General features: G+C 42.1%; 1 protein-coding gene across 1 annotated transcript; it reads right to left on the minus strand.

Annotated features, from left to right (window-relative positions):
* Positions 1-13,542, minus strand: LOC135508863 (F-box only protein 40-like). Its single transcript, XM_064929066.1, has 6 exons — positions 13,522-13,542; positions 9,570-10,769; positions 1,131-1,417; positions 859-990; positions 423-771; positions 1-216 (listed from the first exon to the last, which is right to left on the minus strand). The coding sequence occupies exons 1-6, from the start codon at positions 13,540-13,542 to the stop codon at positions 1-3; spliced, it is 2,205 nt and encodes a 734-aa protein (XP_064785138.1).
* Between the last annotated feature and the right edge of the window lie 11,353 nt (positions 13,543-24,895).

A 24,895-nucleotide genomic window follows, 5' to 3' on the forward strand; every position in this document is an offset into this window, starting at 1 on the left:
TCAAATATTCTTCTGGAACAGGGTGACCAGACTTTTGCTGTTGCTTTGTGTGTCTGTGTTCATTTTGTTGTTGACAATATGAGGCAGGAGTACACGCTCAGTCCTGGGCTCCATCTCGTAGTAAGGGCACACCTTCAGGTGGTCTGACATGGAGGGTACATTGCTGTCAAAACACCATGCTTCTACTGGAGAGAACAGAGTACTGAACTGCCACACCTGGGCGGAGGGGAGGAGTGGTGGGAGAGTACAGGGGAGGGGAGGAGAAGATGAGAGGAGGAAGGAATAGAGAGAAGAGGAGAACAAAGAGGAAAAAGCAAAAATGAGGAGAGCAGAGAGGAGGAAGGAGAAGAGAGGAGAGGAAATCAACAAAGGAAAAGCACCGTAAAAAACTAATTTAGGAACTTCTATCTCGGCTAACTCACCACCTTCTTGGCCTTCCACTTGGCCATGCCAGTCTTATAGGTCTTCTTCTCCCAGAGGAGGGAGACCATCCCCCTGTCGTGCAGCAGAGAGGAACACACCTCCCTCATGAGGTGGGACACCAGGGCCAGTTGGGACAGGGAAAGGCTGTCCAGGAAGCTGGCCATGTGGTACAGCACTTCGTAGGGCAGAGTGCTCAGAGAGTCCTGGTCCCCTCCACCTCCACCCCTCGACCTTCGCCTCCTGAGGTTTGAGACTGGTTCTGGAGCAGGCTGGGACTTGGAGTATTGGGGTTCCTCATTTAGAGAGGCAGGGACCGTGGGTCTCAGGCTGAAGCTACTAAGCTCTTTGCTGGAGGTACAGGTTAGATAAAGTTATTGCCAGGGTCAAGGTAATGGTAAGGGCTGTCTGTATGTTTCTATGAGGGAGCTTTCTTACTTGTAGGTGACGGTGGCAGTGTGTGTGGAGGGCTGGAACCTCCTCTGGCTGTAAGTGCAGCCCAGGTAGGCTAGGGGACACCTCTGCTCAAACCAGCCACTAGCACACATCTGTATGTCGGTGTGCACGTTCCTGAATAATAATGATGAGGAACATTAATTTTATTTGTCTAGAAAACATACTAAAGGATATCAAGCCATATCATATACTCCACGACAGCGGGTCAGGTACAGTACGTGAAATGTTTGGGCTACCTGAAGTGTTAGGAGTACCTGAAGTGTTTGGGGAACTCTCTGCGTTGGAAGGTGTGTCCACAGAGAAAGGTGAAGGCGGAGCTAGACTTGTTGTGTCGGGCTGTCACACCCTTCGCCTGCAGCTGGAGGTGGAGCTGGAGGGGGCGGTCCTCCGTCAGACTGGCCAATGAAGTGTCACGACCGAACGGAGCTGACAGGAAGGCGTAGGTCTGCGTCCCTGTGTCGCTCAGGAGGGCGTCGCTGGACTGTGACTCAGCGATCAGGTGACCCCTCTGCTCCTTCTCCAGAGAACACAGCAGACTGGCCTGGAGGATACATGCAGGAAGGGTTTGGGAGTGATATGCACATCCTAACTTTTCACACTGTTGCTGGACAAGATTAAACGCTCACACCAGTAGAAATCCACTTTTTTGAGCTGAAAGACATTGGCCAGAGCTTACCCATGATGAAAGTCAATAAATCATTGTTTTAGTCAAAATATGATACATTTGTGCTTGAAGTGACAGAACCGAACTGTCTGCTTCGTGCATATTTGTGCTAATGACGTGTCTTTTCCTATGAAATGATGTGTAACATTTTTTTGGCCTACGTTTAGTTTCAATGCTTGTTTTAATTTGAATGGTACTACCCACTAGCATTGAATTGTTTATTAATCAGAAACACCTGCAAAGTTTGTGAGTCACATCTGAGCTGAGCAATATAATAGATCATCTTTGGCTACTGCAAAGATTGGGGGATAAATTAAGATAATTTACCATTTTGGAAAAATGGTCAGTTATGTAATTTTGACTGCTCATGAATTTATTTTATTACTATGCTATTTTTTAAGTCATGCCCTCCTCCATCCTTGGCTTTTCCTACATAAGTACGTATATATCATGCTGTTGATATGATCTTAATATCACAAACAGAACTGGAGTTATAACCAGCTTTAGTAGGGAATGTTGTATTTGAATGGTTTTCCCCATTGCCCCTCTTCCCGACAGTAGGGCCTGCTGCACTCATTCTCCCAACATTGGAATGTTCAGTGCCCAGTTGATAATCACCCCGATAATTGCTTCTAAACTTAACCTAAACTATACCGAAACTAATTTCACACATATAACAACATATTTGATACTTTACTTAATGTATGATGGGGAGAAAGGGGGAAATGGGTGAGTTGATGAGCAAGGGGAAGCGAATTATGGATATTTATGTCATCACCAAATGTGACTGTACCCTATATCAGTCCACCAAACCCAAGCAGTTTTATCAGTGTAGTCTGGCCTACTTGGAGTACACAGTGAGAGATTTAATGAATTGACAAGAAGTCCAAGACGAATGGATGCACATGCTGCGTTATCGCTGCCACAATCAAAGGTATGTCAATATTACATAACACCTATTGCTATACATAAACTTATACAATGCTTGAAGACAGAGCACATGTTTTTCCTATGGGAAAAATAATCCTAATGTTTTCTACTCCACTGTGTTCCATAGGTTGGTGTGGATGTTTTGGAGAGACTTCATCATGAGTCTGGCATATGGGCTACGTTTGAGATCTATGAGGGCCAAGGCAGCAGCACAGATTCCATGGGAGCCTTTGCGTGAGATAAAATTGCTCACAGCTCCCGGGGAGGAGTCGGTGCCAGGTGGCCAGATGCACAAAGACAGATCCCAAGACATTTGTGTAACCTGCAAGTGATGTGTTTGTGGGAAGTGTGTCAAGCAAATGAAAGTGGGAGATTTGTGTCAACTGTTAGGACAAGGAATAAGCTCTAAATGAAATCAAACTGATGTCATTGAGTAAAAATGCACGCCATGTAAGCATGAGCTGACAATAATGTACTATTTATGACTGCTGTCATATCGACACTTATATTAATTGTAATGCCATTATTGCTTTTGTGCCGATATTCACTATTTATCGAGCACACTTTGCAATTATAATGATGTTTAACCTTTGTAGGGTAGGGGGCAGTATTTTGACATCCGGATGAAAAGCGTGCCCAAAGTAGACTGCCTGTTACTCAGGCCCAGAAGCTAGGATATGCATGGTAGTATTTGATAGAAAACACTCTAAAGTTTCCAAAACTGTTAAAATAATGTCTGTGAGTATAACAGAACTGATATGGCAGGTGAATGCGGCTCGCTACCAAGGACTGCAGGCCCTCCATCTCCTTCTCCGTGGCCGACTTGAGTAAAACATTTAAACGTGTTAACCCTCGCAAGGCTGCTGGTCCAGATGGCATCCCTAGCCTCATCCTCAGAGCATGGGCAGACTAGCTGGCTGGAGTGTTTACGGACATATTCAATCTATCCCTATCCCAGTCTACTGTCCCCACTTGTTTCAAGATGTCCACCATTGTTCCTGTACCCAATAAAGCAAAGGTAACTGAACTAAATGACTATTGCCTCATAGTCTTCACTTCTGTCATCATGAAGTGCTTTGAGAGGCTAGTCAAGGATCATATCACCTCCACCTTACCTGACACCCTAGACCCACTTCAATTTGCTTACCGCCCATATAGGCCCACAGACGATGCAATCGCCATCACACTGCACTATCCCATCTGGATAAGAGGAACACCTTTGTAAGAATGCTGTTCATTGACTACAGCTCAGCCTTCAACACCATAGTACCCTCCAAGCTCATCATTAAGATTGGGGCCCTGGGTCTGTGCAACTGGGTCCTGGACTTCTAGATGGGCCTCTCCCAGGTGGTGAAGGTAGGAAACAACATCTCCACCCTGCTGATCCTCAACACTGGGGCCTCACAAGGGTGCGTGCTCAGCCCCTTCCTGTACTCCCTATTCACAAATGACTGCGTGGCCAGGTGCATCAAAGCTGGGACCGAGAGACTGAAAAACAGCTTCTATCTCAAGGCCAACAGACTGTTAAACAGCCATCACTAACACAGAGAGGCTGCTGCCTACATACAGACTTGAAATCAATGTCCAGTTTAATAAATGGATCACTAGTCACTTCAATGCCACTTTAATAATGTTTACATATCTTGCATTACTCATCTCATATGTATATACTGTATTTTATACCATCTATTGCATCTTGCCTATGCCACTCGATCATCGCTCATCCATATATTTATATGTATATTTTCTTATTCCATCCCTTTACTTAGCTTTTGTGTATTAGGTAATTGTTGTGGAATTGTTAGATTACTGTTAGATATTACTGCACTGTGGAACTAGATACACAAGCATTTTGCTACCCACACAATAACATCAGCTAACCATGTGTATGTGACCCCAAAATAATTGATTTAGCCATGCTGGTGAAGTGTGCCTTGAATTCTAAATAAATCACTGCCAGTGTCAACAGCAAAGCAACTCAACACCATCACACCTTCTCCTCCATGCTTCATGGTGGGAACCACACATGCGGAGGTCACCTAATCTGCGTCTCACACAGACACAGAGGTTGGAACCAAATATCTCAAAGCTGGACTCATCAGACCAAAGGACTGATTTCCACTGGTCTAATGTCCATTGCTTGTGTTTCTTGGCCCAAGCAAGTCTCTTCTTATTGGTGTCCTTTAGTAGTGGTTTCTTGCAACAATTCAACCATTAAGCCCTGATTCACACAGTCTCCTCCTCTCCTCTGAGTGCCTCGAACTCAGGCCCTGTGTGGAGCTAACTGACCGCTCTCTGCCTATTCACCGCCATTTACCCGTTGTTTTCCAGAGATGCAACGTCTCTCATTGTCACTCAATGCCTAAGTTTACCTCCACTGTACTCGCACCCTACCATGCCCTTGTCTGTGCATTATGCCCTGAATCCATCCTACCACGCCCAGAGGTCTGCTCCTTTTACTCTTTGTTCCAAACGCACTAGACAACCAGTTCTTATAGCCTTTAGCCTTATCCTACTCCTCCTCTGTCCATCTGGTGATGTTGAGGTTAACCCAGGTCCTGTGTGTCCCCAGGCGCTCTCATTTGTTGACTTCTGTATCCGCAAAAGCCTTGGGTTCATGCATGTTAACATCAGAAGCCCCATCCCGAAATTTGCTTTATTCACTGCTTTAACACACTACGCCAACCCAGATGTCCTAGCCGTGTCTGAATCCTGACTTAGGAAGGCTACCAAAAATTCTGAAATTTCCATCCCCAATTACAACATTTTCCATCAAGATAGATCTGCTAAACGGGGCGGAGTTGCAACTACTGCAAAGATATCAGAGTTCTGTCATACTATCCAGGTCTATGTTATTTTTAAAAATCAATTTATCCAGAAATTAGTCTCTCACTGTTGACGCTTGTTATAGACCCCTTCAGCTCTCAGCTGTGCCCTGGACACCATATGTGAATTGATCGCCCCCCCATCTATCTTCAGAATTCGTACTGTTAGGTGACATAAACTGGGATATGCTTAGATCCTTCAATTTAAGCTAGATGCCCTCAATCTCACACAAATTATCAAGGAACCTACCAGTAACAACCCCAAATCCGTAAACATGGGCACCCTCAAAGATATCATCCTGACCAACTTGCCCTCTAAATACACCTCTATTGTTTTCAACCAGGATCTCAATGATCACTGCCTCATTGCCTGCATCCGTTATGGGTCCGCGGTCAAAAGACCACCCCTCATCACTGTCAAATGCTCCATAAACCACTTCTGCGAGCAGGCCTTTCTAATCACCTGGCCCGGGTATCCTGGAAGGATATTGACCACATCCCGTCAGTAGAGGATGCCTGGTTGTTCTTCAGAAGTGCCTTCCTCACCATCTTAAATAAGCATGCCCCTTTCAAAAAATGTTGAACTAAGAAGAGATATAGCCCTTGGTTCACTCCAGACTTGACAGCCCTTGACCAGCACAAAAACATCCTGTGGCGCACTGCACTAGCTTCGAATAGTCCCCGCAGTATGCAACTTTTCAGGGAAGTCAGGAACCAATACACAGTCAGTTCGGAAAGAAAAGGCTAGCTTTTTCAAACAGAAATTTGCATCCTGCAGCACTAGTTCCAAAATGTTCTGGGACATTGTAAAGTCCATGGAGAATAAAAGCAACTCCTGTCAGCTGCCCATTGCACTGAGGCTAGGAAACACTGTCACCCCATATAAATACACAAAATCGAGAATTTCAATAAGCATTTCTCTATGGCTGGCCACTCTTTCCACCTGGCTACCCCTACCCAGCCAACAGCATTGCACACCCTGCAGCAACTGGCCCAAGCCCCCCCCCCGCTTCTCCTTCACCCAAATCCAGACAGCTGATGTTCTGAAAGAACTGCAAAATCAGGACCCCTACAAATCAGCTGGGCTAGACAATCTGGAGCCTCTCTTCCTAAAATTTTCATATCATCTGAGATTCCTAAAGATTGAAAAGCGGCCGCGGTCATCCACCTCTTCAAAGGGGGAGACACTCTAAACCCAAACTGTTACAGACCTATATCCATCCCGCCCTGCCTTGCTAAAGTCTTCGAATGCCAAGTGAACAAAGATCGCCGACCATCTCAAATCCCACCGTATCTTCTCCACTATGTAATCCAGTTTCCGAGCTGGTCACGGGTGCACCTCAGCCACGCTCAAGGTCCTAAACGATGTCATAACCACCATCGATAAAAAACAGTACTGTGCAGCCACCTTCATCAACCTGACCAAGTTTTTCGACTCTGTCAATCACTGCATTCTAAATCGGCAGACTCAACAGCCTTGGTTTCTCAAATGACTGCCTCGCCTGGTTCATTAGCTACTTATCAAATAGAGTTCAGTGTATCAAATCGGAGGGCCTGCTGTCCGGACCTCTGGCAGTCTCTAGGTTTCAATTCTCGGGCAGACTCTTTTCTCTGTATTTATCAATGATGTTGCTCTTGCTGCTGGTGATTCTTTGATCTACCTCTACTCAGACGACACCATTCTGTATACATCTGGCCCTTCTTTGGACAATGTGTTAAGAAACCTCCAAATGAGCTTCAATGCCACTTAACAATGCCATTTAACACTCCTTCCTTCGCTTCCAACTGCTCGTAAATGCAAGTAAAACTAAATGCATGCTCCTCAACCGATCGCTACCCGCCCGACTAGCATCACTACTCTGGACGGTTATGACTTAGAATATGTGGACAACTGTAAATACCTAGGTGTCTGGTTAGACTGTAAACTCTCCTTCAAGACTCACATTAAGCATCTCCAATCCAAAGTTAAATCTCGAATCGGCTTCCTATTTTGTAACAAAGCCTCCTTCACTCATGCTGCCAAACATACCCTCGTAAAATGGAATATCCTGCTGATCCTTGGCTTCGGCGATGTCAATTACAAAATAGCCTCCAACACTCTACTCAGAAAATTGGATGCAGTCTATCACAGTGTCATCTGTTCTGTCACCAAAGCCCCATATACTACCCACCATTGCGACCTTTATGCTCTCGTTGGCTCGTCCTCGCTATGTATTTGTCGCCAAACCCACTGGCTCCAGGTCATCTATAGGTCTTTGCTCGGTAAAGCTCCGCCTTATCTCAGCTCACTGGTCACCATAGCAACACCCACCTGTAGCACGCGCTCCAGCAGGTATATTTCACTTGTCATCCCCAAAACCAACACTTCCTTTGGCTGCCTTTCCCTCCAGTTCTCTGCTGGCAATGACTGGAACGAATTGCAAAAATCACTGAAGTTGGAGACTTATATCTCCCTCACTAACTTCAAGCATTGTCTGTCAGAGCAGCTTTCCGATCGCTGCAGCTGTACACAGCCCATCTGTAGATAGCCCATCCAACCAACTACCTCATCCCCATATCATTTTTTTCTGCTCTTTTGCACACCAGTATTTCTACTTGCACATCCTCATCTGCACATCTATCACTCCAGTGTTAATTGCTAAATTGTAATTGTACTTCTCCACTATAGCCTATGTATTGCCTTACCTCCTTACTTCATTTGCACACACTGTATACAGATTTTCAATTGTGTTATTGACTGTTTGTTTATCCCGTGTGTAACTGTGTGTTGTTGTTTTTCTCGCACTGCTTTGCTTTATCTTGGCCAGGTTGCAGTTGTAAATTAGACTTGTTCTCAACTAGCCTAACTGGTTAAATAAAGGTGAATTTATAAAAAACAAAAAAACAACTGATGTGTCTGTTACTTGAACTCTGTGAATCATTTATTTGGGCTGCAATTTCTGAGGCTGGTAACTCTAATGAACTTATCCTCTGCAGCAGAGGTAACTCTGGGTCTTTCTTACTTGTGGCGGTCCTGATGAGAGCCAGTTTAATAATAGCGAATGATGGTTTTTACGACTGCACTTTCAAAATCCTTGAAATGTTCCGTATTGACTTAACTTTGAGCTGTTCTTGCCATAATATGGACTTGGTCTTTTCCCAAATTGGACTATCTTCTATATACCACCACTATCTTGTCTCAACACAACTGATTGGCTCAAATGCATTAAGAAGGAAAGAAATTCCACAAATGAACTTTTAAGAAGCCACATCTGCTAATTTAAATGCATTCCAGGTGATGACCTCATGAATCTGGTTGAGAGAATGCCAAGAGTTTGCAAAGCTGTCAACAAGGCAAAGGAATGGTACTTTGAAGAATCGCAAATATAAAATATGAACACTTTTTTTTGGTTACTACATGATTCAATATTTGTTATGTCATAGTTTTTTGATGTTAGAAAATAAATCTTATTTTAATGCTACTATTATTCAGATGGATCTGCTCTTCTTAGTTCATTGACTTTAATTGATCCAGAGAAAAACAGCAAGTGGGCTCTCGCTTCCACTTCCTTCTTTTTGCTGTATCCTGCACTTGGCTACCTGAGCCATGGAGCAAATTAAAATAAGGGGTATAAACTAATGTTTTTGCACCTCCCTATTTTCAACCATTCCAAAAGAGAAATCTCCACCCACCCAGGGCACTGGTACATGCAAAACAATCTCGCCCATTGTCTTAATAGTTAGGCTATACATATTACCAGAGCTTATATTCTTTCTATTTCTATGGCATAATCACAGCCGCAATTTAGATAATGCACTGATATATAGCTAGCTTAATGACATCTGGAATATGACACAGTTTCGCTGGAATTATCAAATGGGAAGAGTCCGACAAACGTCAACATGTCAACAGCTTGTGTAGGCATGGTTTAGCTGAGACTCATTTCTTGACAGGTATTCTGGTTGTCTTTTTAAGAAATCATTATTTTTAACTGCAATAGTGCTCACATAACTTTCATTGGCCAGCTAAGGTTAGCATACTAGCTAGTTACTCTGACAGCTGTCAGTCAACGCTCACACCCCCAATTCCTGAATATGTATTAGCTTAAATGAGAATTTCCGCTCTAGGAACGGAATTACTCTAAATAGATGTGGCAACTTCCTCTGAGGTGGGCCCAAATTTGCAGTTAGTTATGAATTGAAGCTTATAGGAGACTAATGAACTATAATGGGAGACTATTGGTCTGCAACTACTTTGACTGGAGATATCCAAAGAGTTCACCTTGAACTCTCACCTGCACCTCCTCCCAGATAGGCATGTCCTGTGGCTCCACCCCTAGGTCGCTGGTGTCCACGGCCATATCCACCCTCTTCCGGTGTCCGGGGTTCCTGATGCGTGTGTGTTTGGCCGTGAAGCTGGTGGGAATCTTAAAGGTCCTCACTGTGTTGATTTTCATGGGCTCCAGCTGGCTGTAGTAATACATCTGCTTCTTCTTAGTGCCTGCCAGACAGGCCACACAGTGGGGGTTGGGGCGTTTGTCTGTGTGTGTGTGTGTGTCATTAAGTGCGTGTGTCCCTGTGGTGGTCAGGGTCTGTGATTGATGTGACTCCATCTCTTGACCTCTAACTCCTGATGCTTGACCCTGACCTCTGCCTCTTGCCCCTGCCTCTTGGTTAGCCTCAGCTATCATGCAGCCTCCCCTCTCCATGTTAAACATGCGCTCCCAGACGTAGGCCACCGGGCCCCCTGATCCTACCACCCTTCCCCTGGCCAGCTCCTCCCTCTCCTCCTGGGTCAACTCTATCTCCTCCCCCCTCTCTCTGTCCCTCTCCCTAACCACCTCCTGAATATCCTCAGGTAGAGGTCCATACCATCCTCGATTAGCAGGAGACACACAGCCAATCCTGTTAGGGAAAGACAGTCCTCCATCCACTCCCTGTGCCTCCAGGGCCTCCCTCTCCTTCTCTTCCTTCTCCCTCCTCCTCCCCTCCCTTCTCCTCTGCTCCTCCCTCTCCTCCACTTCCACCCTCTCAATCAGCTCAGGGAAGAGATTCTTCATCTTCAGGGAGTGGAACAAATGGTGCTGATCTCTCAGAGCCATGGCCAGGTCCAGCGCCTCACCGTGTCCTCCCCCCTCCTCCTTCACTAGGTTATCCTGCAGGGCCGAATGTGTGTGTGACTGGGCGTCCTCGGCTGGCCAGCGGTTCCACTCCATGGAGCAGCACACCACGCTGGCTGGACAGACCTGCAGGTGGGCCGCCAGCCAGGAACGGGGCATGCTGATTGGACAGCCGAAGCCCGCGTTTAAGCACGGCACCCTCTCATTGGGGCAGAGTAGCGCATGCTCCTCCTCCTTGCACAGGTGAAAGAAGGCGCCGCACTGTAGGCGGCAGGGGATGAGCACACATGACACCGAGATCTCCACAGGGGCCTTGCAGCACTGGCTGAAACAGCTGTCACAGTGGCGGTGACCGCTGGGGCGGGAAGGACGAACCTTAGGGGAGAGCAAGACACAGGTTGAGAGGGAGGTAGAGGGAATGAGAGTGAGTGAGAGAGCGAGAAAAACATTGAGAGGGAAAGAGGGAGGAAGGGAGCGAGGGACAAAGCAAGAGAGAGATAGTCATAGGCAAAGAACATAGGCAAAGAGTCAAAACTACTCTCAATGAAAAACATAAACTCTGTTTTAATAATTTCCCATTTTATGATTGTCGTTATTTGGTTTCAATAGCTATTGAAATATGATTCATTTTGAGTTCAAATTAATTTTGAACTTACCATATTCACAGAACTTCAGTGTGTCAAATAATTGGTGAATATCCTGAAAAACAAAGAATTTATAGAAATAAATAAAGTTGTTTTGTGTCAACCTCCCTAAAGGTAGAGGTAATAACAACAAACAATAACAGGACACATATAACATAGACAATCCTCTGATCAGACTATCATGGGAATCACATTAACATTGTTTGCATGTAATCTGTCATTAATCGGCCATAAAGAAATGTAATCATACTGTCATAATATAGTCAATGTTGTGCCCTCCTCCCTCTATGTACACAACCATAAAACAAGAATAGACATCGTCAGCTAGAGGCCTGGGGGTGGTCGAGCGGTTAGTCCCACCACCTCCACGGGTGGTAGTGTATGGTGTTGGCCATGGTGTTGGGACGAATCTGTCCCACTACCGATTTGACACAACGTCTGTGTTCTTATATCTACCCTTATCTATTATCTATTCTGGGTAAGGTAGAGAATCGGAATGTAGTCCATGTTTTCTCTTGTCTTTCCTGTTCCCTCACTTTCTATCAACGTAACAAGTAAAAACATGTTTAAAATACAATTAACAGAAATACAAACGCAACATGTAACCATTTCAAAGATTTTACTGACTTATAGTTGAGGAAATCAATAAATTAATTAGGTCCTAATCTATGGATTGGGTTCCCTGACCAGGCCCTTCTCCCCCGTTTGCTCAGTTTGGCCAGACGGCCAGCTCAAGAAAGAGTCTTGATAGTTCCAATGTGTTCTTGGGGACCAACAATGCTACCGAAATGTTTTGGTACCCTTCCCTAGATCTGTCTTGGAGCTCAATGGAAAATTCCTTTGACCTCATGGCTTAGTTTTTGCTCTGACATGCACTGTCAACTATGGGACCTTATATAGACAGGTGTGTGCCTTTCCAAATCATGTCCAATCAATTGAATTTACCACAGGTGGACTCCAATCAAGTTGTAGAATATTGTTTATTCTTCTCCCTTTTCTCTCCAATTTCAATCTTGTCTCATTGCTGCAACTCCCCAATGGGCAGGGGAGAGGCAAAGGTCAAGTCACGCATCCTCCGAAACATGACCCGCCAAACTGAGCTTCTGAACACCCGCCCAGCTGCACCAATTTGTCAGAGGAAACACCATTCAAATGATAGACACAATGTAAGTAACCTAATTTATGTCCCTCTTACTGCCCTGAATGTCTCTGCGGAACCTACAGCTATTGTATGCAGTAATATATGCCTATGAACCATAATTATACTGTTAACACTGAGGTGGTGTGTTCTAGCAGGAACTCCACTGTGTGCAGCTCACCCTGCACAAATAAAAAATAACCCGAGCATGTTTACCTCTGATAATCTTCCCAGTAAAGCAAGAAAAACAATCAAGCACCCCAGAAAAGTGTTAGAAATAGCCCACATTAACATATGTTGCTTAATTATGAAACGAGGTTCATGAAATCGATAATTTCCAGTAACAGATGACATTCATGTTCTGAAACTCACTTAGATAATACCTGTGATGATACAGTGGTAGCAATACATGGTTATAAGATCTACAGAAAAGATAGAAATGCCACACGGGGGCGGTGCTGTGGTCTATATTCAGAACCACATTCCTGTAAAGCTTAGAGAGGATCTCATGTTAAATGCTGTTGAAGTGATATGGCTACAGGTTCATCTGCCTCACATAATGCCCATTCTGGTGGGAAGCTGCTATAGATCACCAGGTGCTAACAGTCAGGATCTGGATAACATGTGTGAAATGCTTGATAATCTATGTGATATCAATAGAGACGTATCATTTCTGGGTGATTTAAATATTGACTGGCTTTCATCAGGCTGCCCACTCAAAAAAGAAAAAGCTTCAAACTGTAACTAGTGCCTCTAACCTGGTTCAGGTTATCAATCAAACTACCGGGGTATTTACAAACAGCACAGAAATGAAATCATTAACATGTATTGATCATATCTTTACTAATACTGCAGAAATTAGTTTGAAAGCAGTATCAAAATCCATTGGATGTAGTGATCACAATATAGTACCCATATCTAGGAAACCTAGTATAGTACTTAACCTCTCTAGGGTAGGGGGCAGCATTCGGAATTTTGGATGAAAAGCATGCCCAAATTAAACGGCCTGCTACTAGGGCCCAGAATATATGATATGCATATAACTGGTAGATTTGAATTGAAAACACTCTAAAGTTTCCAGAACTGTTAAAATAGTGTCTGTTAGTATAACAGAACTGATTTAGCAGGCGAAATCCTGAGAAAAATCCATTCAGGAAGTAGTTTTTGTTGTTGTTGGTTTTGTAGTTTTCTATTCAATGCCATAACAGTATCTATTGACTTAGGACTCCATTTGCAGTTCCTATGCCTTCCACATCCACCAGATGTCAACAGTCTTTAGAAATCGTTTCAGGCTTGTATTCTTATAAATGAGGGAGTAAGACCAGTCTGAACGAGTGGACCCTACCGTGTCGCAGAGCTTTTTCATGCGCATGTGTATTTCTTGTTTACCTTTTATATTGACAACGTTATTGTCCGGTTGAAATATTATAGATCATTTAGGCTAAAAGACAACCTGAGGATTGAATATAAACATCGTTTGACATGTTTCTATAAACTTTACGGATACAATTTTGATTTTTTTGTCTGATTGTTTTGACTTCATTTGAGCCTGTGGATTACTGAAGAAAACGCGCTAACAAAACGGAGGTTTTTGGATATAAAGAGACTTCATCGAACAAAAGGAACATTTATTGAGTAAATGAATGTCTTCTGATTGCCACCATATGAAGATCATTAAAGGGAAGGGATTAATTTTCTCTATTTCTGAGTTTTGTAACGCTTCTGCTTGGCTGGTTACTTTTTGTAATAATTTGTCAACTGGGATATGTTCTTGGCTAGGTATGTTCTGGGCTAGGTATGCTTTCGCCGAAAAGCATTTTATAAATATGACACTGTGGTTGGTTTAACAAGAAGTTAATCTTTAAACCTATGTAAAATATGTTTTGTTTTCAGAATTTTTATAATGAGCATTTCTGTATTTGAAGTTGGCCCTCTGCAATCTCACTGGATGTTGGCCAGATGGGACGCTAGTGTCCCACATACCCTAGAGAGGTTTTAAGAGTTCAAACAAAAAGTTTTGTAGTGATTCCTATGTTGGTCCGTGGTGTGTAATGACGAGCAACCAGATGCTGCACTTGACACATCTATGAAATTGCCAATCCCGGTTACTATTGTGCATTCACCCATTAAGAAAATTATGGTAAAAACTGTTATTGATGTGGATTGATGATGAATTGAAAAAGTGTATGGTTGAGAGGGATGAGGCAAAAGAGATGGCAAATAGGTCTGGCTGTACAACCAATTGGAAAATGTAGTACAAATTGAGAAATCATGTGACAAAACTGAATAAAAAGAAGAAACTACACTGTGAAACAAATATAAATTACATAGAGAATGATAGTACAAATCTTTGGAGCACCTTAAATGAAAAAGGCAAACTCAACTCCATCATAAGTCAGCTGGCTCATTGGTCACAAAACCCACTGATATTACCAACTATTTGAATGATTCTTTCATTAGCAAGATTAGGAAATTTAGGCATGACATGCCAGAAACAAACGCTGACACTACTCATCCAAGTATATCTGACCAAATTATGAAAGACAAGCATTGTAATTTTGAATTTCGTAAGTAAAATTATTGTTCTCTATCAACAATGACAAGCCACCGGGGTCTGACAACTTGGATGGAAAATTACTGAGGATAATAGCAGACGATATTGCCACTTCTGTTTGCATTATCTTAAATCTAAGTCTACATTCTAGAGTGTCCTCGGGCCTCGATGGAAGCAAAAGTTATTCCCCTACCTAAGAATAGTAAAGCCCCATTTACTGGCTCAAACAGCCGAACAATCAGCCTGTAACCAACCCTTAGTAAACTTCTGGAAAAAAATTGTGTTTGACGAGATAAAATGCTATTTTACAGCACACTTCTAGAGAAGGACATTCAACAAGCACAGCACTTACACAAATAACTGATGATTGACTGAGAGAAATTGATGATAAAATGATTCTGGGGGGTGTTTTTTTAGCCTTTAGTGTGGCTTTAGAAATTATTGATCATAGTCTGTTGCTGGAAAAAATGTATGTGTTATGGTTTTACACCCCCTGATATATTGTGGAAAAATAGTTACCTGTCTAAAAATAACACAGAGGGTGTTATCTATAACGGAAGCCTTTCCAACAAAATACAGGTAGAATCTGGAATGCCCCAGGACAGCTGTCTAGGACCATTACTTTTTTCAAGTAAAGCAAAGCCAATGTGTCTATGTATGCGGATGACTCAACACACTATACACGTCAGCGACCACCGCGACTGAAATGACGGCAACCCTTAACAAAGAGATGCAGTTAGTTTCAGAATGGGTGGCAAGGAATAAGTTAAGTCTTAAATATTTAAAAAACTAAAATACTTGTATTTGGGACAAATCATTCACTAAACCCTAAACCTCAACTAAATCTTGTAATGAATGATGTGGAAATTGAGCAAGTTGAGGAGACTAAACTGCTTGGAGTAACCCTGGATTGTAAACGGTCATGGTCAAAACATATTGACACAACAGTAGCCTGAACAGTAGTCTCCATTATAAATAGCACTATCAACAAGGCAGGTCCTACAGGCCCCTACTGTTCAGTCATGTAGTCAGGTGCCACAAAGAGGGAATAAGGAAAATTGCAATTAGCTCAGAACAGGGCAGCGCAGCCCTTGGTTGTACAAAGAGAGCTAACACTAATAATATGCATGTCAATCTCTCCTGCCCCAAAGTTGAGGAGAGATTGACTTCATCACAATTTGTACTTGTGAGAGGTATTGACATGTTGAATGCACCAAGCTGTCTGTTTGAATTACTGGCACACAGCTCGGACGCCCTTCCATACCCCACAAGACATGCCACTAGAGGTCTCTTCACAGTCTCCAAGTCCAGAACAGACTATGGGAGGCGGACAGTACTACATAGAGCCGTGACGACATGGAACTCTATTCCACATCAAGTAACTGATGCAAGCAGTAAAATTTGATTTAAAAAACAGATAAAAGTACACTTTATGGAACAGCAGGGACTGTGAAGCAACACAAACATAGACACATGCATGCAAACACACAATAACATACAGTTCACACTACACACACACACACACAAGATATACTGCATATTTTCCACAATAATTTGCAAATAAATTCATAAAAAATCCTACAATGTGATTTTCTGGATTTTTTTTCTCATTTTGTCTGTCATAGTTGAAGTGTACCTGTGATGAAAATTACAGGCCTCATCTTTTTAAGTGGGAGAACTTGCACAATTGGTGGCTGACTAAATACTTTTTTTGCCCCACTGTATGTGGTAGTAGAGTAGGGGTCTGAGGGCTCACACTTACGTTGTGAAATATGTTGTGAATGTATTGTAATGTGTTTAAAATGTATAACTGCTTTAATTTTGCTAGACTCCAGGTAGAGTAGCTGCTGCTTTTGCACTAGATATTGTGGATCCATAATAAATACAAATACAAATGTTATGGGTATCCTTGTAATCGTTAAGGAATGGAGAGTTTTTCAGAATAAAAAAGAAACAGAAGGGAGCTAATCACAGGCACTATCCTAGAGGAAAACTTGGTTCAGTCTGCTTTCCACAAGACACTGAGATTAATTCACCTTTCAGCAGGACAACAACCTAAAACACAAGGCCAAATCTACACTGGAGTTGCTTACCAAGAAGACAGTGAATGTTCCTGAGTGGCCGTGTTACAGTTTTGACATCAATCTACTTCAAAATCTAAAAATAATAATTGACAAATGTTGCACATCCAGGTGTTGAAAGCTCTTAGAGACTTACCCAGAAAGACTCAATCGCTGCCAAAGGTGCTTCTACAAAGTATTGACAGAGGGGTGTGAACACTTACACTACTGTTCAAAAGTTTGGTGTCACTGAATTAAAAATGTCCTTGTTTTTGAAAGAGATGCAACATTTTTGTCCATTAAAATAACATCAAATTGATCAGAAATACAGTGTAGATATTGTTAATGTTGTAAATGACTATTTTGAGCCTGTAATCGAACCCACAAATGATGATGCTCCAGATACTCATCTAGTCTAAAAAAGGCCAGCTTTATTGCTTCATTAATCAGAACGTGGTCGCAGGCAGCCTAGTGGTTAGAGCATTGGACTAGTAAGATCAAATCCCCAAGCTGACAAGGTAAAAATCTGTTGTTCTGCAGTTAACCCACTGTTTCTAGGCAGTCATTGAAAATAAGAATTTGTTCTTAACTGACTTGCCTAGTTAAAGAACAAAAGTTTTCAGCTGTGCTAACATAATTTCAAAAGGGGTTTCTAATTATCAATTAGCCTTTCAAAATTATAAACTTGGATTGGATTAGCTAACACAACGTGCCATTGGAACACAGGAGTGATGGTTGCTGATAATGGGCCTCTGTACGCCTATGTAGATATTCCATAAACAATCAGCTGTTTCCAGCTACAATAGTCATTTACAACACTAACAATGTCTACACTGTATTTCTGATCAATTGTAAGTTTTTTTTAATACACAAAAAATGAGCTCTTCTTTAAAAGCTCTCATGATGACCGCCACAGGAAAGGAAGACCCAGAGTTATGTCAGCTGAAGATGATAAGTTCATTAATGTTACCAGCCTCAGAAATTGCAGCCCAAATAAATGCTTCACAGAGTTCAAGTAACAGACACATCTCAATATCAACTGTTCAGAGGAGACCGCGTAAATCAGGCTTTCATCAAATCAAATTTTATTTGTCACATACACATGGTTAGCAGATGTTAATGCGAGTGTAGCGAAAGGCTTGTGATTCTAGTTCCGACAATGCAGTAATAACCAACAAGTAATCTAGCTAACAATTCCAAAACTACTACCTTATAGACACAAGTGTAAGGGGATAAATAATATGTACATAAAGATATATGAATGAGTGATGGTACAGAGCGGCATAGGCAAGATACAGTAGATGGCATTGAGTACAGTATATACATATGAGATGAGTATGTAAACAAAGTGGCATAGTTAAAGTGGCTAGTGATACATGTATTACATAAAGATGCAGTAGATGATATAGAGTACAGTATACACAGTACGTATACATATGAGATGAATAATGTAGGGTATGTAAACATTATATTAGATAGCATTGTTTAAAGTGGCTAGTGATATATTTTACATCATTTCCCATCAATTCCAATTATTAAAGTGGCTGGAGTTGAGTCAGTGTGTTGGCAGCAGCCACACAATGTTAGTCGTGGCTGTTTAACAGTCTGATGGCTGAGACTGAGACTGTTTTTCAGTCTCTCGGTCCCAGCTTTGGTGCACCTGTACTGACCTCACCTTCTGGATGATAGCAGGGTGAACAGGCAGTGGCTCGGGTGGTTGTTGTCCTTGATGATCTTTATGGCCTTCCTGTGACATCGGGTGGTGTAGGTGTCCTGGAGGGCAGGTAGTTTGCCCCGGTGATGCGTTGTGCAGACCTCACTACCCTCTGGAGAGCCTTACGGTTGTAGGGAGGAGCAGTTGCCGTACCAGGCGGTGATACAGCCCGACAGGATGCTCCCGATTGTGCATCTGTAGAAGTTTGTGAGTGCTTTTGGTGACAAGCCAAATTTCTTCAGCCTCCTGAGGTTGAAGAGGCGCTGCTGCGCCTTCTTCACGATGCTGTCTGTGTGGGTGGACCAATTCAGTTTGTCTATGATGTGTACGCCGAGGAACTTAAAACTTACCTCCCTCTCCACTACTGTTCCATCGATGTGGATAGGGGGGTGTTCCCCCCTTCTGGTTGCGGGACGTGTCAGTGGCACTGTCTCGTCCTCAAAGCGGGCAAAAAAGTGATTTAGTCTGCCTGGGAGCAAGACATCCTGGTCCGTGACGGGGCTGGTTTTCTTTTTGTAATCCGTGATTGACTGTAGACCCTGCCACATACCTCTTGTGTCTGAGCCGTTGAATTGAGATTCTACTTTGTCTCTATACTGACGCTTAACTTGTTTGATTGCCTTGCGGAGGGAATAGCTACACTGTTTGTATTCGGTCATGTTTCCGGTCACCTTGCCCTGATGGTCGAAATGCTGGAAATTAATCACTACTTAAGGACACCAATAATAAGAATGGACTTTCTTGGGCCAAGATACACGAGCAATGGAAAATAAACCAGTGGAAATCTGTCCTTTAGTCTGATGAGTCCAAATTTGAGATCTTTCGTTACAACTACCGTGTCTTTGTGATGCAGAGTAGGTGAATGGATGATCTCTGCATGTGTAGTTCCCACCGTGAAGCATGGAGGAGGAGGTGTGATGGTGTGGGGGTGCTTTGCTGATTACACTGTCTGTGATTTATATAGAATTCAAGGCACACTTAACCAGCATGGCTACCAAAGCATTCTCTAGCGATACGCCAAAACATCTGGCTTGCGTTTAGTGGGACTATCATTTGTTTTTCAACAGGACAATGACCCAACATACCTCCAGGCTGTATAAGGGCTATTTGACAAAGAAGGAGAGCGATGGAGTGCTGCATCATATGACCTGGCCTCCACAATCACCCAACCTCAACCCATTTGTGATGGTTTGGGATGAGTTGGACCGCAGAGTGAAGGAGAAGCAGCCAACAAGTGTTCAGCATATGTGGGAACTCCTTCAAGACTGTTGGAAAAGCCTTCCAGGTGAAGCTAGTTGAGATAATGCCAAGAGTGTGCAAAGCTGTCAAAGGCAGAGGGTGGCTACTTCGAAGAATCTAAAATATGAAATACATTTTGATTTGTTTAATAACACTTTTTTGGTTACTACATGATTTTATGTGTTATTTCATAGTTTTGATGTTTCACTCTTTTTCTACAATGTAGAAAATATTAAAAATAAAGAAACTCTTGAATGAGTAGGTGTTTCCAAACTTTTGACTGGTATTTTACATTGCCTTGACCTAGCTAGTCAATGTTAGCAACCAAAGAGACAGTTGTCTAGCGCTAGCTGTAAACAGCCGAGTATACTTTTCTGTTTTAAAAGGCCTTGACGAATAGAATAACTAGCTATCTATCTAATTAACATTAGTATTTGAAACCTTCCAGTTGTAGGATTAAATGTCTATCAATTACAAAGTTTTGTTTCAGGCAGTGTTTTTTCATCATTTTCTAGATTAAGGATATCCACCTGTAATCCACATTATAAAATACTAATCAATGTAAGTACAGAATATATATATATTTTACATGTACTCTTTTCTCAATATTGTTGTATTGCCTAAAATGGCGCCGACAGAGAAGGCCACCTCACTTCTAGTCTTTAGGAAGCTTTGCAGTATTTAAAAAAACATGTATTATTGCTTACATTGTTGGCCCAGAAAACCTTAAGTGTTATTACATACAGCCGTGAACTATTGGATATCAGAGAGACGTCAACTTACCAACTTAACTTACTTACTTAATATCAGGAATACGACTTTCCTAAAGCGGATCATTTGTCTGAACCAACCAGGGCATTGGAACTGATTCCAGAAGTTCACCCAAAACAACTTCGCTGCAGAAGAGGTAGACCAAGCGGCCTTCTGATCAGAAATTGGAGGCGCGCACACCACCCACCACTTCCAAGTATATTACTCCATAATGTCCAGTCTCCTAGATAACAAGGTAGATGAAATTAGGGCAATGGTTGCTTCCACAGAGACATCAGGAATTTTAACATACTCTGTTTCATAGAAGCATGGCTCTGTCCGGATATGTTGTCAGAGTCGGTACCAGGATTCTTTGTGCTTTTCACAGACAGAAATAAACATCTCTCCGGGAAGAAGCAGGGCGGGGTGTATGTTTCATGATTAACCACTCATGTTGTAAGTGTAACAACATACAAGAACTCAAGTCCTTTTGTTCACCTGACCTAGAATTCCTCACAATCGATCGCCAAACGTATTATCTCCCAAGAGAATTCTCGTCGGTTATTGTCACAGCCATGTATATCCCCCTCAAGCCGATTGTAACGATATTTGTCTTCCTCTGATGAGGAGTATGAAGGATCGGACCAATATGCAGCGTAATATGTGTCCATGTTGAATGATTTATTAACAATTAACACCAAAAACAAAATAACAAGGAGAACGAACAAAAAGAAAAAGTTCTGTCTGGTAACGACACAGAGACAGAAACAATCACCCCACAACTAAAATGGGAAAACAGGCTACCTAAGTATTATTCTCAATCAGAGACAACGAACGACACCTGCCTCTGATTGAGAACCATACCAGGCCAAACACATAAACACAACATAGAAAAAAGAACATAGACTACCCACCCCAACTCACTCCCTGACCAATCTAACACAAAAACATAATAAAGGAACTAAGGTCAGAAACACCACGATGGCCCTCAAGGAACTGTACAACGTGACCATTCAGAAGTAGGCCTAGGCTGTTAAGCGACTGCAAGTGAAGAGCAAAATAATCCTAACATTTCCACACTCGTAATTGTAGGCTAACCCATACCCAAACCGAGATTATTTGAAAATAAAAATCTGATTGATTGGTACTTGTAGGCCGTCATTGTAAACAAGAATTAGTTCTTAATTGACTTGCCTAGTTAAATAAAGGCAGAAAAAGAATCAAGACCAGTCCCCAGGCTTGTCTCAAAGCAGTGCGAAACAGTGCTGAAATAGTTGACCACACGCGGGTAGGCGATTGCTTCAAATCCTATTATAACGATTGGATGACTTTGGGTGTTTCAGTAAGCAACAATTTGTTGCCGTTAGCCTACTTTATTCCAATATTTCTGTCATTCAGTGATATTTATTCCCACAGTAACTCTTTATGGATCCATCCAGATGTGGTTAGAAAAGTTTATGTGTTGGGCTTTGCAAAGAGATGAGTGAAGTGACATGCCTTGCAAACACCCATTAATACATTTAAAGTCTCTAAACTCGATTAGAGTCTATTGTTCTGCTGATAGCCCATCACGGGTGGATGGCTTATTTTGTATTCCAATTTATTGTAAAGGTTGCTAAACCATTTACACCTATCCCACAGTGTTGTTGCGTACTTACTGTACAGTGCACTTTCACTTCATTCTCCGCCTGACTCTCTGCCAATACCACCAGATTAGTCTTTCTATTGTTATCTAGTCAGTAACATTTCACAATTAAATGTCATAAATAAAACACCTACTATCATGAATCAAGGTAAGACCCAAGTGAAGACTGTGTGATGTAACAATGTTTATTGTAACCACAGGGGCAGGCAAACGACATTTTAGTATTTATTTTTTTCACCTTTATTTAACCAGGTAGGCAAGTTGAGAACAAGTTCTCATTTACAATTGCGACCTGGCCATGTCAAGGCAGGCAAGGGTCGATAATCCAGAGCAGAGGCCAAGGTGCCAAGGTACCTTCCGTGGCCTCCAACTGCTCTTAAATGCAAGTAAAACTAAATGCATGCTCTTCAAACGATCGCTGCCCGCACCTGCCCGCCGTCCAGCATCACTACTCTGGACGGTTCTGACTTAGAATAGGTGGACAACTACAAATACCTAGGTGTCTGGTTAGACTGTAGACTCTCCTTTCAGACTCACATCAAACATCTCCAACCCAAAATTAAATCTAGAATCGGCTTCCTTTTTCGCCCCAAAGCATCCTTCACTCAACATGCCAAACATATCCTCACAAACTGATCGATCCTTACGATCCTCGACTTCGGCGATGTCATTTATAAAATAGTATCCAACACTCTACTCAACAAATTGGATGCAGTCTATCACAGTGCCATCCGTTTGTCACCAAAGCCCCATATACTACCCACCACTGCAACCTGTATGATCTCATGGCTGTCCCCTCGCTTCATACTCGTCGCCAAACCCACGGGCTCCAGGTCATCAACAAGTCTCTGCTAGGTAAAGCCCGTCTTATCTCAGCTCACTGGTCACCTTAGCAGCACCCACCCGTATTTCACTGGTCACCCCCAAAGCCAATTCTTCCTTTAGCCGCCTCTCCTTCCAGTTCTCTGCTGCCAATGGCTGGAACAAACTGCAAAAGTCTCTGAAGCTGGAGACACTTACCTCCCTCACTAGCTTTAAGCACCAGCTGTCAGAGCAGGTCACAGATCACTGCATCTGTACATTGCCCATCTGTAAATAGCCCATCCATTTACCTCATCCCCATACTGTATTTATTTATTTATGTATCTTGCTCCTTTGCACCCAAGTATCTCAACTTGCATATCTTACCATTCCAGTGTTTAATTGCTTTATTGTAATTACTTTGCCACCATGGCCTATTTATTGCCTTACCTCTCATATCCTACCTCATTTGCATATATTGTATATACTGTAGATATGATTAGATGTGCTTAGTAGCAGAGGCTTTATGGCTTCGACATCAACTTGTTAATTTAGCAACATCATTTGGTTATATTCAGTCAACACCTATATTTTAAGAATATAATGGAATATAACAGACCAGTTTTGTTTCTCTTAGAATAAAAACCTTACAGTGTAAGTGTAAGGTTTAGTAAGTAATAAGCTACGGCTACAAGTTACAGCTTTTTTTCTGAAGAAACAAAATGTTTTGTTCTAAATTCAATCACACTCTTCTTCTTCATCCTTATCATTCAGTTAATTCAAATTTAATTATAATACATTTTGTCACTCTTGTTTCAACAACTCCAAATCGTTTTTTTGCATGTATTCCAAAGTAATAAATCAAAATAACATACTCAAAAGGAAAATGTGATTATTCATTAGTTTAGTGGATATAAGTATTTTAGGCATGTCATGTGAATTAGGCCTCATTTAAAATCATTGTCAAAAGCACAAGAGATATGGAACAGTTTAAACAATACTAAATAAAGTATAAAGTGTAATACTGCCGAGTCTGTTCTAATGAAACAAATTGTAAAGTCTAATACAGCATAACAAAGTTTAAAAACAGACGGATTTGTGAAATTGCTTGATCCAACATTTTGCGTATTGCATGAGGCTTGGTAATCACAGAATCAGTAGGACATTAAACAAAAACTCAAATAGGCAACAGAAGCAGAAACAGCATAGGGGTCTTTAAATAATTCTGGAGTGTTTGTTCAAAATAAGTTATATTACAATATACGTTAAAGACACATTCTTTCTGATTGTCTTTAGCATGCAGTCTCTCTCCTCCTCTACAGCTAATTTCATTTGAATTGTGTGTGGATTATAATAAATAACTATATTTCTACGGGTGGATGCATTTTTTCTTAGGGGAAATCTGGTCTGTGATATTGAGTTAGAAATGTAAAACTTTATAGAGTACTTAAGCATCAGATGCAAGTTTTTGGCCATTAGGCTACTCTTTACAATAGGAGTCAACTCTGACCTAGCACATGTAACGCTGACGCTGTGAGTCGAGAAGCAGGTGCAGGTAAAACGTTTAATGAAAACAACAAACAAGACAGCATAACAGAAGCGAGTCAACATGAACACAAGTGCAATACCAACTGAGGAAAGAACAGAAGGAAAGGACTTATAAAGGGGGAGGCAATGAGGTCCAGGGTGTGATTCAATGATGAGAGGACTTGGGTAAATTCATTGGCGCAATTACATCTGACATGTGGACTGACGATTTTCGAAAAAGGTGATACTGCAGCTGAAAACTGCAGAAAACTTAAGGCCAGCTATTGTGAATTTCCATGATCTTCAGAGCCTACTTCATCCAGCTGGTAATTGTGTGGTTCCAAATGATAAAGATCTGCACCTTCAGATCGACGTGTGGTTTCAGGGAGAAGTCAGCGTAGCCTGGGGACCAGGCACGGTGGATAAATA

The sequence above is a fragment of the Oncorhynchus masou genome, chromosome 22, assembly GCF_036934945.1.
Source record: "Oncorhynchus masou masou isolate Uvic2021 chromosome 22, UVic_Omas_1.1, whole genome shotgun sequence".
NCBI lineage: Eukaryota > Metazoa > Chordata > Actinopteri > Salmoniformes > Salmonidae > Oncorhynchus > Oncorhynchus masou.

Coding starts and splice junctions, on each gene's coding strand:
- LOC135508863 (XM_064929066.1), bottom strand. CDS start 13,542: ATGAAAAAGCTCTGCGACACG. Junction 10,770..13,521: donor TGAAAAAGCTCTGCGACACG/GTAGGGTCCACT, acceptor CTCTCCCCTAAG/GTTCGTCCTTCCCGCCCCAG. Junction 772..858: donor ACTGCCACCGTCACCTACAA/GTAAGAAAGCTC, acceptor CTGTACCTCCAG/CAAAGAGCTTAGTAGCTTCA.